The sequence below is a fragment of the Eschrichtius robustus genome, chromosome 12 (assembly GCF_028021215.1).
Source record: "Eschrichtius robustus isolate mEscRob2 chromosome 12, mEscRob2.pri, whole genome shotgun sequence".
NCBI classification, from domain to species: Eukaryota; Metazoa; Chordata; class Mammalia; order Artiodactyla; family Eschrichtiidae; genus Eschrichtius; species Eschrichtius robustus.
This window is the reverse complement of record NC_090835.1, coordinates 88,599,664-88,613,571: the sequence shown is the minus strand read 5'-3', so window position 1 is coordinate 88,613,571 and position 13,908 is coordinate 88,599,664. Positions and strand designations below refer to the sequence as shown.

The window sequence follows — 13,908 nt, the reverse complement described above, 5'->3', positions numbered from 1 at the left end:
CGCAGACTGGCACTGACCCCCAGGTAGGTTTTTAGGACTCACTGATCTTGAGAATGCTAAGTGTTGCCTGGTACCCAGTATTAATGTTCAGGGGTTGAAAGGGAAACTTGGGAACAGCCCTCAGCCTGAGGGTAACCAGTCTTTGTTTCTAAGGGTATGAATGCTGTCCATTTCCTGATGCTTTCCTTAAACTTTGCTCCCCATGCACAAATTCAGGCACTAAATTTAAGTGGGATAAAATATACATATAAGTATTGCAGGGACTTCCAGCCCATTTCAGGCCTCCTCTTTCTCTTTCATCCCCTGCCTGTTGGTACTTATTTTGTTTTTGGATACCTCCTCAGTTTTGGTGACCAGCTTCTAACGTGAACCACTTGGGCGTCTGAGCTCCGTGCGTACATGTTGGGGCTAATTTAAGTTCTAAGCTGACCTCATGGTTTGTGCAATTCATTCCTTACCACAGCTGCAGATAAGAATTACCTGCCTCTCTGCTGCTACAGGACACCACCTCTCCAGTGGAGCCCACTTGCCTGTTCCACAGTTTAAGTGCCTGTTTCTGCTACAAACACAACACAACAAAACACCCACAAAACAAAAACTAACAATGGTGATGGGAGGAAAAAGTGCTCCCAGAGAGAAACTGAGCTGGACCTCGGAACGTCCCCTACGTTTTCAACAAGGGATTGTTTTAGCACATTGTCCAATCTATTTTCTGTGAAGCAGATGGTAGGGCTTAATAAATGTTTTTTTGAGAAACAAATTGGAATACTTCATAATACAAGACAGTAAAGACAAATAATACTTCATAGCATACCCTGACCACCAGGTTATAATCCTTAAATCCAGCCCAAGTGAAGTATTCTTTTATCCAGCATGAGTGACGAAATATTTCATCTCCTACAGCAGCATTCAAGATTCTCAAATATGGTCCGAAGTCCCAGGAATCCTTGTAAATTTTAGTCCCCTCTGGAGGCTCTATGATGCCTTTGCTTAAAGACACAAACGTGAGAGAACAAGGAAAGAAGAAAGCAACAAATAAGGAAGGCAGAAATTAGCACTTCAATTTCAACAGTCAACCAGACAAGCAGCTTTAAGACTGTTCAGATGATACCAAGGGGTCTCACAGAAGAGCCTCGGGGAACACTGAGGGGTAGGGCCCCAGCCCAGCCTAAACCAGAACAGCTCCTGTTAATTGTTTAGTGTGATGGCTCTCCAAGTCAGAATACATTTAAAGATAAAAGTCCGCGTCGGGGAAACAAAAATTGGAAAACCACTAATGTGGACCCTTTCGGCTCAAATAACTAAATTATGGAAATGTTGAATATAAGTGGTCATATTGATTTTGTGGAAGTCTGCTCACTCCTGCCCTGCCCCCCACCTCCACTAGAATATAAGTTTGATGAGAGCAGCAACCATGACTGGCACATAGAAGGGGCACCATAAATATTTGTTGAACATAGGAATGACTTTAGCCTATCTTTGAGATATACGCAGAATTTTGTGTCTCTAATATATGGTCCTCTCACTATACTAATCAAACCACAGCTCTCAGACAGATGGGCAACTCTGTATGTAAGCCCAGTCAGCAATATGGACGAGAGAGTTCTCTGACATTCCTAGAGCTGTCCATCCAGTGTGAAGATGGATCATTGAAAGGAACGTGGAATCTTGAATCCTGGCAATAGAATAGGGTGTGATCTGGATAAGGGAAAGATGAGGAGGGAAATGGGCACCTGGCTAGTAGAGATTTGGTAACTATGTCCCACTTATCAAAACAACACTTTTAGTCCATTATTTGCCCAAAGCTAGAGAGGCACTGGTTTCAATAATAAATTACTTATCAAAACCTAAAGTTTCTAACTTCTAAATGAATGTCAAATCTGCTTCTCCAACTCCTCCCCCCATCTCAGTTTACAGCCTCACTAATCTCTCCCTGGATAAAGCCTCAGTCTCCAGCTGGCCTCCCTGACTCTAGTTCTTCCCCCTGTGGCCTCTTCCCCAGGACATGGTCTTCCAAAAAGTAAAGTAGTTTTTCTAAAACACAACGCAGTAATGTTCCTTCTTCGCTTTATAACTTTCTCAAGTTCTTCTTACTCACAGGCAAGTTCCTTGGACTGTCTCACAAGTCCTTTCCGACCCTGGCCCAACAGGGCATTCCCATCTCATCCTTTTCCTCCACCTTCACTTACCAACCCTACAGTCAGGTGGATGGTTGGATTCATGAGGGAAGGACCTCGTCACAGCTGTTTCCTTGTACTTAGTATGATGCCAGGTATACAGAAGGAGTTCAATAAATCATTTCCGAATGAATGGCATAGGTCTATTCACTTAAAGTATCTGCACTCACCAAACTCAGGACACTATTTACACCTCCCTTCTCCAGCACGTGTCAGTCCCTCTGACCGGAATCTCCATCTGTCTCTCTTAATTATAACCTTCTCCTGATCTCTAAGACATAGCTCAAATGCCTAAGACTTCAGATTGAGATTTCCTTGACCACATTTCCTGTTCTCTCCTGGCCCCTCCTCCCCTCACAAGGCAGAGTTAAGCACTTTGTCTCCCTGTGTCCTTACACTCTGTCTTACTACTGAGAATCCAACAATATCGACTCTCTTGTTACCCAGAATGCTTTGGTGTGACACAATGATACAAATGCAGATTCCCAGGCTCTGCCTCAGATCTACTGAATCAGAATCTCAGGGGGTCGCGCCCAGGGAGCTGCATTTATCCAAGTGCCTCAAGTTATTCTGATGTTCATTCAAGTTTGAGGATTATTACCATAGGATACACCTGGGGAAATGGAGAGAAATGATGGAGAATTCTGCAAGTGCCAAATGCCAGACTCTTGAATGTCCTGCTAAATCCTGAAATAATTAAAAACTTCTCTCACCCTTGATCTGGAGAATACAAACTGCTTTTATCCTAGAGGTACTGGGGAGATCCTAAGGCATTTTAAGCAGGGAAAGGAACAGGAAGAGTTTTGCATTTAAAAAAGGTTTCTTCGGCAACAATGCAGAGTGGAGGCTTTCCTTGCTTATGATCCCAGTAAGAATTATATTTTACTTGAGGACCCTGGGGGTCCACATACCAAGCATACCTGTGAAACAAAGTCTCCTGAAATAATACTACTCCTTGTTATATGTACTCGGGCAATGTACTCAGGTCTATTCTGTTTTATTCTATTTCATTTTTTTAAATGCTGGTCGTGATCAATGCCATTGATTTTACAACCCACCAGCGGACTGTGGCCAGCAGATTGAAAAAGGCTGGCATGGAGGACAGATCAGAGGAGAGCAGGGTGGAGGCACAGAGCCAAGTCAAGGGCCGCTGCTTGAAGCTAGGTGAAAAAAAATTGTGAGAGGCCGAATTAAGGTCACGACGGAAGAGGCTGGAGACGAGTGGTGGATTTGTGAGAGATTTATGAAGAATTGACCAGATTTGGTAACTAGTTGGATATGGGAAGTCAGCAAAAGGGCATAATCAGCTGGCTGCGCCATTCACACCAACTTTGCAAGGGTAAGGCCAGGAGAGGGGTGTGCTTTTGACAGCTGTGTGCCCAGCTCTCCAACACGTTCAGTCCATTTCTAAATAAGGGTGAAGAACTAACTGTTCCATTTGGCTCAAGACAAGTATATGTAAAATTATAGGTCTGTGACATCAATAGTAACTTTTCCTGAATTGCACTCCCAGTGCACTGTTACTTGTTCAAAGGTACTGTCTGTGGAATTGGCAGTTGGGTAATGTTTATACTGATATGAAAACGAATTCTCATGCTTATTGCTTTTTACTTCAGATAACTTATTTTTGAGCTGCATCAATTGTCCTTCATAGAAAAAACTTCCTCACTCTTTGTTCTCAAGTAAGGCTCTGAGATGAGGAAAACGTTTGAGTAATTATTACATAGGATGAGAAAATTATTATATAGGACTGAGAACAAACTCAGTCTTTTTTCCCCTAGATTTGAAAGATACTTATTTAATAGTTTATTTTCTTTAGACAGTTAAGACTTCCATTTTAGGGGCTTCCCTGGTGGCGCAGTGGTTGAGAATCTGCCTGCTAATGCAGGGGACACGGGTTCGAGCCCTGGTCTGGGAAGATCCCACATGCCGCGGAGCAAGTAGGCCTGTGAGCCACAATTACTGAGCCTGCGCGTCTGGAGCCTGTGCCCCGCAATGGGAAGGGCCGCAATAGTGAAAGGCCTGCACACCGCGATGACGAGTGGCCCCCACTTGCCACAACTAGAGAAAGCCCTCGCACAGAAACGAAGACCCAACACAGCCAAAAATAAATAAATAAATAAATAAAGTAGCTATTAATTAAAAAAAAAAAAAAAAAAGACTTCCATTTTAAAAAGTGATGTGTGGATCTTAATGCATGACAAACTCAGGATGCTACTCAATAAAAACTTAATATTCTGACAACTAGGGACCTACCAAGAGACCATAGGTATGTCCTTTATTTTCTCATAAAATTGAAAAAATCCCTGAATCATTTTTTTCTCTATAAGTATTTAAGCCACACCTGTCTGTTGGATCCTTTAGCATCCTACCCAGATCAAGAGTGGCTCCAGGTCGTGGGGTCCATGTTAACACATCAGAATTTTTCTTGATAAGATTGTTGAGTTCATTTGGGTCATTTTTGATGTTTGTTTCCTTAATATACCTGAGAAATAAGAACATTCCCATGTAAGAAAGTTTACTCTCAGATGAAATTTTGATTAGAAAAATGACAGAATTTTTGTTTGTTTGTTTCCTCTGCATTCCTACTTCCCAATCCCCCTGCACTTATCCCATGAAAAATAAAGACTATATTTGGGCTAATGTCCCTAATTAGGGAACAGCTATTATCTATACTTTGTTTTTTAGTATAATCACATAGTGATTGGAATTGAAGTTACAGGTAGCAAGACTATTATAAAGAAGTAGGAATAGCACAATCTTGTATTTTTTTCCAGTTTTTTAAAATTGAAGTATAGTTATTTACAGTAGTGTGTTAGTTTCAGTTTATAGCATAGTTATTCATTTTCTTATATTTAATATTAATGAAATATATAGATGATTAAATATTACTTGACAGGTATATACTAAGCGTTTAACATGAACGAATTGATTTTATCTTCACCACCCACTGAGATACCTGCCATTATTAATTACTCTTGTTTTATAGAGAAAGAGACTAAGGATCAGAGGGGTCAGGTGACTTGCCCCAGGTCGGCAGTGTCCACCCAGCTCTCCACCGCCAAAGCAGGGCTTATCCTTCCCAGGAGGCCACAAGGCGGAGCCTCTCCCCAGCCTTGGGAGTAAAGTCTGATAAGTCTTTCCAACCCCTTCCATCATGTGAGGTTCTATTTAAAAAGACAGGTGTCTATGAACCAGGAAGTGGGCCCTCACTAGATACCAAATCTGCCAGTGCCTGGATCTTGGACTTTCCAGTCTCCAGAAGTTTGAGAAATAAATTTCTGTTGTTTATAAACCCCCTCCCCGCAAAAAGGTTTTCCATTCAAAACCATTAAAATCCACCTGTTACAAAAGAGCACACACATCCTCAGAGTCCATCCTGAGATCTAGTTTCTAATTGTGCTATTGCGCTGGGTATCTCCCAAATTTAATTCCAAGCCACAATCTTTCTGGAAAAGCTGTAAATCATCAATTTTAATGTCATATGGGAAGGTAATTGTGGTGATGCTGGAGCAGAAAAAGAGAGATCTAGGATTTGTCACTGTGTTTCGTCAGACCTGGGTTACATGGACAGACATTTCTGTTCAAGGGAATTTTACTTTCTTGAGCTACAACTGGGTTACCTAGACTGGATAGATATTTTCAGTCAGATAGACAAACACAAAACATATGTAAGCATTTGTATTTCTATAGCACCAAGGTGACTTACATCATTTATGATCTTGCAGACATGAGTAAAGATATCTCTCCACCCAAAGATGTCTAACTTGTCCCTTCCTACACATGTGAGTGTCCTCCCACTGGCGCAGTCCTCAATTTGAAGCAGTGTCACCTCTTTGTCTCATCATCTTACTAGCTCTAGTCTCAAAATGGTTCACCAACTGATCTCCCTGCCTCCGAACTGGGATGCTATCAGATCACTCTTCCTAAAACATGTGTGGTGTTCACAAAAGTCTTTAACTTCTTGATGCTTCTTTGTCTGCCTCTCTAAAATAATATTAATACCCAGACACTGCCCTCTGAGGGGTATTGTGTGTACAGAGGGTAACATCTGCCAACTACTAATACACAAAAGTGTGACTTATAACTACTTTAAATGGCAGCATCACATTAAGTAGTCAAGTGTCCTTAAGTAAGAAACCATCATACCCAGTTCGTCTCCAAGTTCTTGCAATTCAACCTCTTTTTTATTTCTAGAATCTGAATTCTCAGTCCCCACTGTCATTCATCAGTCCTTCCGAGATTATTGTAATGATTTTCAAACTGTACTCCAGGATCGACATTCCTGTCTCCCTTCCCACCACACAGACATACAACCTAACCTCTCCAGTGCACATCTGATCATGTCTCTGTTCCTTGTTAGACTCCTTCACCAGGTTCCCCATTCTTAAGGATAAAATCCAAGCCATGTGGAGTGGCACACAGTGGTGTTCACTGTCTGGTTCCCACTGCCCCCCCTCAATACACCCGCCTCAGTCCCCTACACTGAACTGCAACCTGTCATCTCAGCATCTTTCCATCTTTGCTGGTGGGTGTCTACTCATACTTCAAAACTTTGCTTCATAGTCTCATCCAGTAGTCATTTTCCGACTCCCATCTGTATCCCATTGCCTCTCAGAACATACATGTACCATAACATTTATCATTCTGTATTACCATTGTTTTTCTCTTCCAACTCTGAAGACAGTCATTTCATCTCTAGTTCTCCAGCACCTAGCACATGCTGCTCAATAAATGAATGAATGAATGATGAACAGCATTGATCGAAAGAAACTATATTTTAACCTTAGGCCAATCTTTCTGGAAATATTTGGAAGATGAGGGACAGCTAAGTAATATCAACAAGAAGGTAATAAAGAAGGAAACATATCAGCAAAAGGACATATTAAGTGACTAGACACATATAGATATGTCATCAGAGGACAAAGAAGAACTTCAAAGTGAAAACAGTCAGGTTTTAACGATGAAGCCCAGAGAAGTCAAAAAAATTGGTCCTAATAAGTGGTAGTAGGAAAGACCCTAAATTCCATGTACACCATTTCCCCTACTGTACTCTGCTGCCTCAATGGATGAGAAATTATGGCGAGTACTTACAGGATTTCATCATAAAAACTTACCTCAAGGACTGGTTTCTTTACTATCCAACAAATTTACAGGTAAGTGTAGTCTCAGAGTAGAAAGACATATGCATTCCCCGTCTGCATGTGGGCAGTCCCTGACCTTTGTTCACAAAATGCTCCAGGTACTGGTCATAAAGTGATCAGCAATGAAGCAGATGGTACTGGTACTTGCTCATAAAAACACTATTAACGTTAGGGGCTGAGTCACTTTGTGATCAAATAGATGCTCTATACAATTGACAGAATCTTATAAAAGCAAAATTAAAACATCTAAAAGATTTTAACATTTAAAATAATAAAACTATGCTTCAAATACTACCAAATGGATTAATTGTATATTTTGGTTTTTTCAAGGGGTTGTGTATTATATAAGATGTGCATATATATTTGTTGTATCACAAATATGACCTAAATAAATATGTAGCTTTAATTAACATGACTGAAGTGTTAAGAATAACTGTTAGCTTTTTTGTTGTTGTTTTTTTGATTTTTAAGATTTACTTAGATCCAATTTTTGGACTTTTTTTGGTGAACAGCTCTATGAATTTTAACACATGTATAGATTTGTGTTACTACTAAAATCAGGATACAGAGCACTTCTCTCTGCTCTATATTCTGTTCTCTCAAAAATCCCCCATGTTGGCCCTTTTTAGTCAAACCCTCCCTTCCCCTCAGCCTAACCTCTGGCAACCACTGACTTTTTTCTCCATCCCAATAGTTTTGCCTTTCTCAGAATGTCATATAAGTGGAATCACAATATATAATCTTTTGAGACTGACTTCTTTCACTCAGCACGATACCTTTGAGATTCAACCAGGTTGTTGTGTATATCAATAGTTATTTATTTTTTATTGTATTCCATGGTGTGGATATACCACGGTTTGTTTATCCATTCACCTGTTGCAGGACATTTGAGTTGATTCGGTAATTATGACTAGAACTACTATTAATATTTGTGTACAGTTTTGTGTGAATAAAAGTTTAGCTTCTCTAGGGTAAATACCCATGAATGGAATTTCTGGGTCGTATGATAAATGTATATTTAAAGCAACAGCCATACTGCTTTCCAGATAGCTGTATCATTTTGAATTCTCAACAGCAATGTCTGAGAGGTCCTATTGCTCTGTATCTTTGCCATAACTGGATAGTGTTAATCTTTCAAAATTTTATTAACTTTAATTCTTATTTCATTGTGGTTTTAATCTGCATTCTCTAATGACTAGTGATATGGGCACGTCATTTCTTATGCTCATTTGCATCAATATATCTTCTTTGGTGGAGTACCTGTTCAAAATGTTTTGCCCATTTATTATTGAGTTCTTTGTTTCCTTACACTGATTTTTGAAAGTTCATTATATATACTAGATACAAATTGTTAATGAGATATATGATTTGCAAACTTTTTCTCATGGTCTGTAGTTTATCATTTCATTCTCTTAGCAGTGTCTTTCACAGAGCAAAAATTTTAATTTTGATAAAGCCCATTTTACTAAAATTTTCACTTATGGATTGTGCTTTTGGTGTCCTAAGAAGTCTTTGCTTAACCCAAGGTCATGAAGATTTTCTCCTATATTTTCCTCTAAAAATTTCATACTTTTACATTTACATTTCGATCTATGACCTATTTTGACTTATTTTTTGGTATACAGTGCAGGGTCTACTATATTGAGGTTCAGTTTTTGCATATGAATGTCCAATTAATTGCTCAACATTCAATAACATTTATTGAAAAGACTATCTTTTCTCCACTGAATTGTTTTTGTACCTTTGTCAAAAATCAAATGGCTATATTTGGGTGGCTCTGTTTTTGGACTCTATTCCATTAATCTATGTGTTTATCCCTTCATCAATATCATGCTGTCTTGATTACTGGAGCTTTATAGCAAGTCTTACAATTGGGTAGTGTGGTCCCTCCACAAGTTTCCCTCTAGTGTCATTTCCCTTTTATCTAAATAACTTTCTTTGGCATTTCTTTTAAAGTAGGTCTTCTTATAATGAATTGCCTTAGTTTTCCTTCATCTGGGAATGTTTTTATTTTACCCTCACTCCTGAAGGATATTTTCACTGGATATAGAGTCTATCTTGACCATTCTTTTCTTTAAGCAATTTAAAAATACTATCTTACCACCTTCTAGTCTCCATGGTTTATGACTAGAAATCCAGTTACTTGAAGTTTTCCATATGAACAATGCATTCTTTTCTCTGCTTGTATTTCTGTTTTTCCACAGATACAGCCCATCTCTCTACCTCTCTAATACATCTGAGTCTGGGCTACAATTCCATTTTTAACCTCTCAGGCAGAGAACCCTTTGTGGGTCCGATGCAAAAAATTATTTCCTTCTCACATTTTAGGTAATAGATTAAGTCACTTCAAATGTCCATTATCTTGTCTGGTTCATCTTCTCTAGTTAAACCTTAGACCGTAGATCATCCCAAAGGATGCTTAACTTATCTACATTCAGACTACCTGCTTTGACATGGAACATTTAACATGAAGCCAATTTAGGAAATTCTCCGAGTTTTTTAAAAAATTCAAGTTCCATAATACTTCCTCACTGGCCTGACTTTAATACTCTCCACAGTGTCATGTGGCAAATATAGCTATCGATTTTGTACTTTTTACTTGAGTGACCCATAACTAAGAACATGAAAGTGATAGAACAACCCACTGTTTTCACCTTTTCAGACTCTCCTGGATTTATCTTAGACATGCTTTCTCTTTATATCTTTTAACAGATGCTCACCACTGTCCAAAGCAGTGTGGTATGCAAAATACCACCACAGTCTAATCCCTTAGTTCTTGGGTATTTCCACGTAGTGTGATGTGAGAGCTGGAAATGGCAGCAGAATCTCTTCTCTTTTTCCATTGCTCTAAGGACAGATTGTTGTTCAGCCAGAAGGCATAACAGTTGCTAAAATACTGAAATAGTTCTATGCCAGTTGGTTCAAAGCTGCTTCCCTGAGTGCCCTCTTTGCTGTCCCAGGCACCTGACCCTCCCCTGGGGCCTCCTAGCTCTCTCTCAATTCAGTCAACTAAAGGATTAAAGTTTGAGAGAGCAGAGCCTCCAGGACCTGATCCAGCACTACCTGTTATCTGTTCTGATTGTTTGGTGTCTATGCCATACTGATTCTTAACTACACTGAATCTTAGTGCATTTAAGTGAAACCTTTGTGCCATGTCTACATTGGTTGGCACTGAGAAGTTTATTTTTGTCACATTAACTGTCATTTCGCTCTAGATCAAGATTGAGTGTGAGACACACCTATTCACTGATAACTAGTATTTTCTTTAGAAAACTGAAGGGTTTGGGGGAAATTGAAGGGAAGTTTTCCAGGGCCATCAACTTCTAGTAATATTGGAGTAGCTCATTCCCCTGGTTCTGTATCATTGTCACTTGACACAGACAACCCTTCCCTGGTTCACTAAGTCCTTCATTTGCTGTCTACCTCCATTAATTCCACTGTACCTACTCCATCTTCCATCCTTCATAGTTAAGTGAGCATAAACATTCTAAGTCAGGAATATTTTACTTGAAATAATCCAACAAAACAACATCAATGAATCAGACATATAAAGTAATGAAAGGAGGTATCACTACCACTATTTGCAGATGATTTAAAGAAAATCAGCTGAAAACTATTCCAAACAATTAAAACAACTACTACTTAGGAAATATAATTATAGAAAAGACTGCATTTGCAATAGCAACCAAAAGAAAAAGTGAAAATATCTAGGAATAAACATAACCAGAAGTGTGTGAGTCTTATATAAAGAAAACTTTAACATGCCACTGAATGACACAAAAGAAAACCTATACAAATGAAAAGACATGCCTTGTTTTTGGACTAAATAACAAAATGATATCATTTATACTAAACTAATTTATATAGTTAATGTGATTGTAATATAAATAATAAGTGTTCTCATAGTTTGGCCCTAGCAGGTCTACTCAAAATCTCAAAAGGACACTAACAATATTGCAAATGTTTAGTTTGGCTTTAGTAATTCATAAGAAATTTTGGATCACAGGGTCCATGTTTTGAGAGAAAAGGAAAAGCACTTCCCCAGCACAGGCACCTGACAGTAGTAAAGTCCAAAGAAGGACAATCCAATCTAAAAACAGTAGTTAAGCTGAACTAAAACCAATGTTTCTTAAATTTGAAGTTTCTCCTGTTTGAGAAACATTTTATTAAAAGTTAACTGCTAAATCTTTAATGATGACTTGGTATCAATGTGACCAAAAAAGAACCATAAGTGTGAATATTCACATTTATGAAATCTTGTGCAATACCCAGTATTAAGATTGTCATTCATTTGACCATTAAAATGAAAACTCAACATTTAAACATTCTCAGAGAAAACTCATTGACCTCCAAAAATACACTTGAAAAACAAGATCTAGAAGTTATGTCGCTGCAAGAGAAGTCCTTTTAGATACTCAAAAATGAGAAAATAACTTGATAATCATACAGTCTCTGTTCTGAGAGGTAGTGTGGTATAGAGAAAATAGCTTTAGAGCTAGGCATACCAGTATTCATTTCTCACCTCCAGTGTTTCCAGCGGGGTGACTTCAAGCAAGTCCCTTAGCCTCTCTGAGTTTCAGATTCCCTAACTTAAACAGGCATAATAACACCTACCTTACAGTGTCATTGGAAGACTAAATGATTAAAAGCCCCAGTTCAATTCCTAGTGTATACTGAATACATATCAGTTGCCTTCATTCTTTCCAGGATCCTTCTGGACAAAATCTATCTGAATTAACTCTAGCTGTCAAGCATGGCTCTCTGTTCCCAGGTAGCTTGTTAAATAAGCTCCAGACTCCTACTAATTACTTTTTCTCATTTCATGTTGTATTCACAGCTAAATCATTCATCCCAGCATACATTAACTCGTGTGTAAATATGTTATGCAAAACGTCCAGCCATACTTGTCTGATGGGTGAGATTCCACAAAATACCCAGCAAAAGGGCAATAAATTCGGGGTTGTAGGTCCTTCACCAGCCGAGCCTTGTAGTTCAGGAGTTTCTTCCTTTCTGTTTTAATGAATTGGGCTTTCCATTCCTCTGGAATAACAGGGTTTGGATTAGAATTTCCTCTGTTCAGAAATCACAGGAAAACAAGAGTTCTAGTAGATTAGAAGGCTTTCAGGAGATAAAAATTGACAGCTGACTAATGCAGACATAGAGCAAAGCTCCTTGTCATTAGTGGCTTTATTTTGCAAATTTCAGTTGGTTACTAGGAAAATGTTCCCAAACCAGCCAGAGACACTGAACCCTCTCCTTGTTAATGGCAATTCATTTGGACCCTAGCTGAATAAACAGCGTGGCATGTGTAGTTGTATCTTGCATGCATGCATATTTTAAGGGCACTGTAATTCTTGTAATGCTTAACTCTCTACTAACATGGAAATGGCTTTGCTATTTGGATGGATTATAAAAGCAAAGCATGTTCATTACACCCAGGCGATGCACAGTGGTCAAGGGCGTGGATGTTGGAGTCAGTTAAGATTTAGGATCAAAATGCAGCTCCACCACTTAAATTCTTTAAGTCTGTTTTCTCCTCTGTAAAATAGAATCATGTTGCCTACCTCACAGGTTGTTCATTTGTTCGTTTGCTCGTTCGTTCATTTGATTGATATTTATTGAGCACCTACTATGTGCCAGACGTAGTTCTAGGCACTGAGAATACAGTGGTGAACAAGATAAAGCAGGTCCCTGCTCTTATGGAGCATTCATTCTAGTGAAAGAAGCAAATAAGGAATAAGGAAATAAGTTCATTTCAAAGAGTGATGAGCTAGGAAGAAAGTAAAACAGGGCCACGGGATGGAGAGTGGCTGGGGTGATGAGGTGTGGGGTGGAGGGGCATATTAGGGCAGTTAGTGAAGATGACACTGGAATCACAGAACACAGACAGAGACATAGAAGTTGCCGACCATGTGGAGGTCAAAAGCAATAGCACTCCAGGCAGTGGAAACAGCACATACAAAGGTCCAGGGCACAGATGGACTTGGTGTATTGGGTCTGAGGAACAAAAAGCGGGCCAGTATGGGCTGACACTTGTCAAGCAATGGGGATACAGGCAGTAAAGGAAGTTGAAATTAGGCAGGGCCCAGAGCATGTGGGGTACCATGTCAGGGAACTGCTCCTACTGCTACTGCTATGAAAATCTGATAAACACAGACAAGGATACAGAAAAAAATAAGTTATCCATAAGGTAGACATAACCACTATTAACATTTTGGTATATTCTAGACCTTTTTAAATGTATGTGCGTGTGTGCGCACACACACGCACGCACGCACACACACACACACACACTCACATAAGAATGGAGGTATGCTAGCTACCCTTTAGTAGGTATATGTCACCTCCCCAGTCACACTGTTAACCCCGTAAAGACAGCACCTCCCCTCTATCTCTCACTGGTGACTCATTCTGGGAGGCAATGACCACAGACTCAGAGAAGAAAGGAAGGAACTGGACAGGCTTTCCTCATACTGCAAGTAGGGCATTTCTGCCACATTGCTAAACAGAGACCACTTACAGAAAATATTAATTTATTAAGTGGACATATATTGAGAACTTACAGTGCTAGAAATGCTTACATACTG

General features: G+C 39.3%; 1 protein-coding gene across 1 annotated transcript in view; it reads right to left on the bottom strand.

Moving 5' to 3' along the window:
* The window catches only part of LOC137773969 (cytidine monophosphate-N-acetylneuraminic acid hydroxylase), a 28,916-nt gene that overhangs the window by 12,730 nt on the left and 2,278 nt on the right, over window positions 1-13,908 (bottom strand). The window contains exons 3-5 of the mRNA XM_068559099.1: window positions 12,226-12,361; window positions 4,522-4,662; window positions 815-989 (exon numbers count right to left, since the gene is read on the bottom strand). Of these exons, the coding sequence (XP_068415200.1) occupies window positions 815-989; window positions 4,522-4,662; window positions 12,226-12,361 (452 nt within the window). The remainder of the gene's footprint in view (window positions 1-814; window positions 990-4,521; window positions 4,663-12,225; window positions 12,362-13,908) is intronic.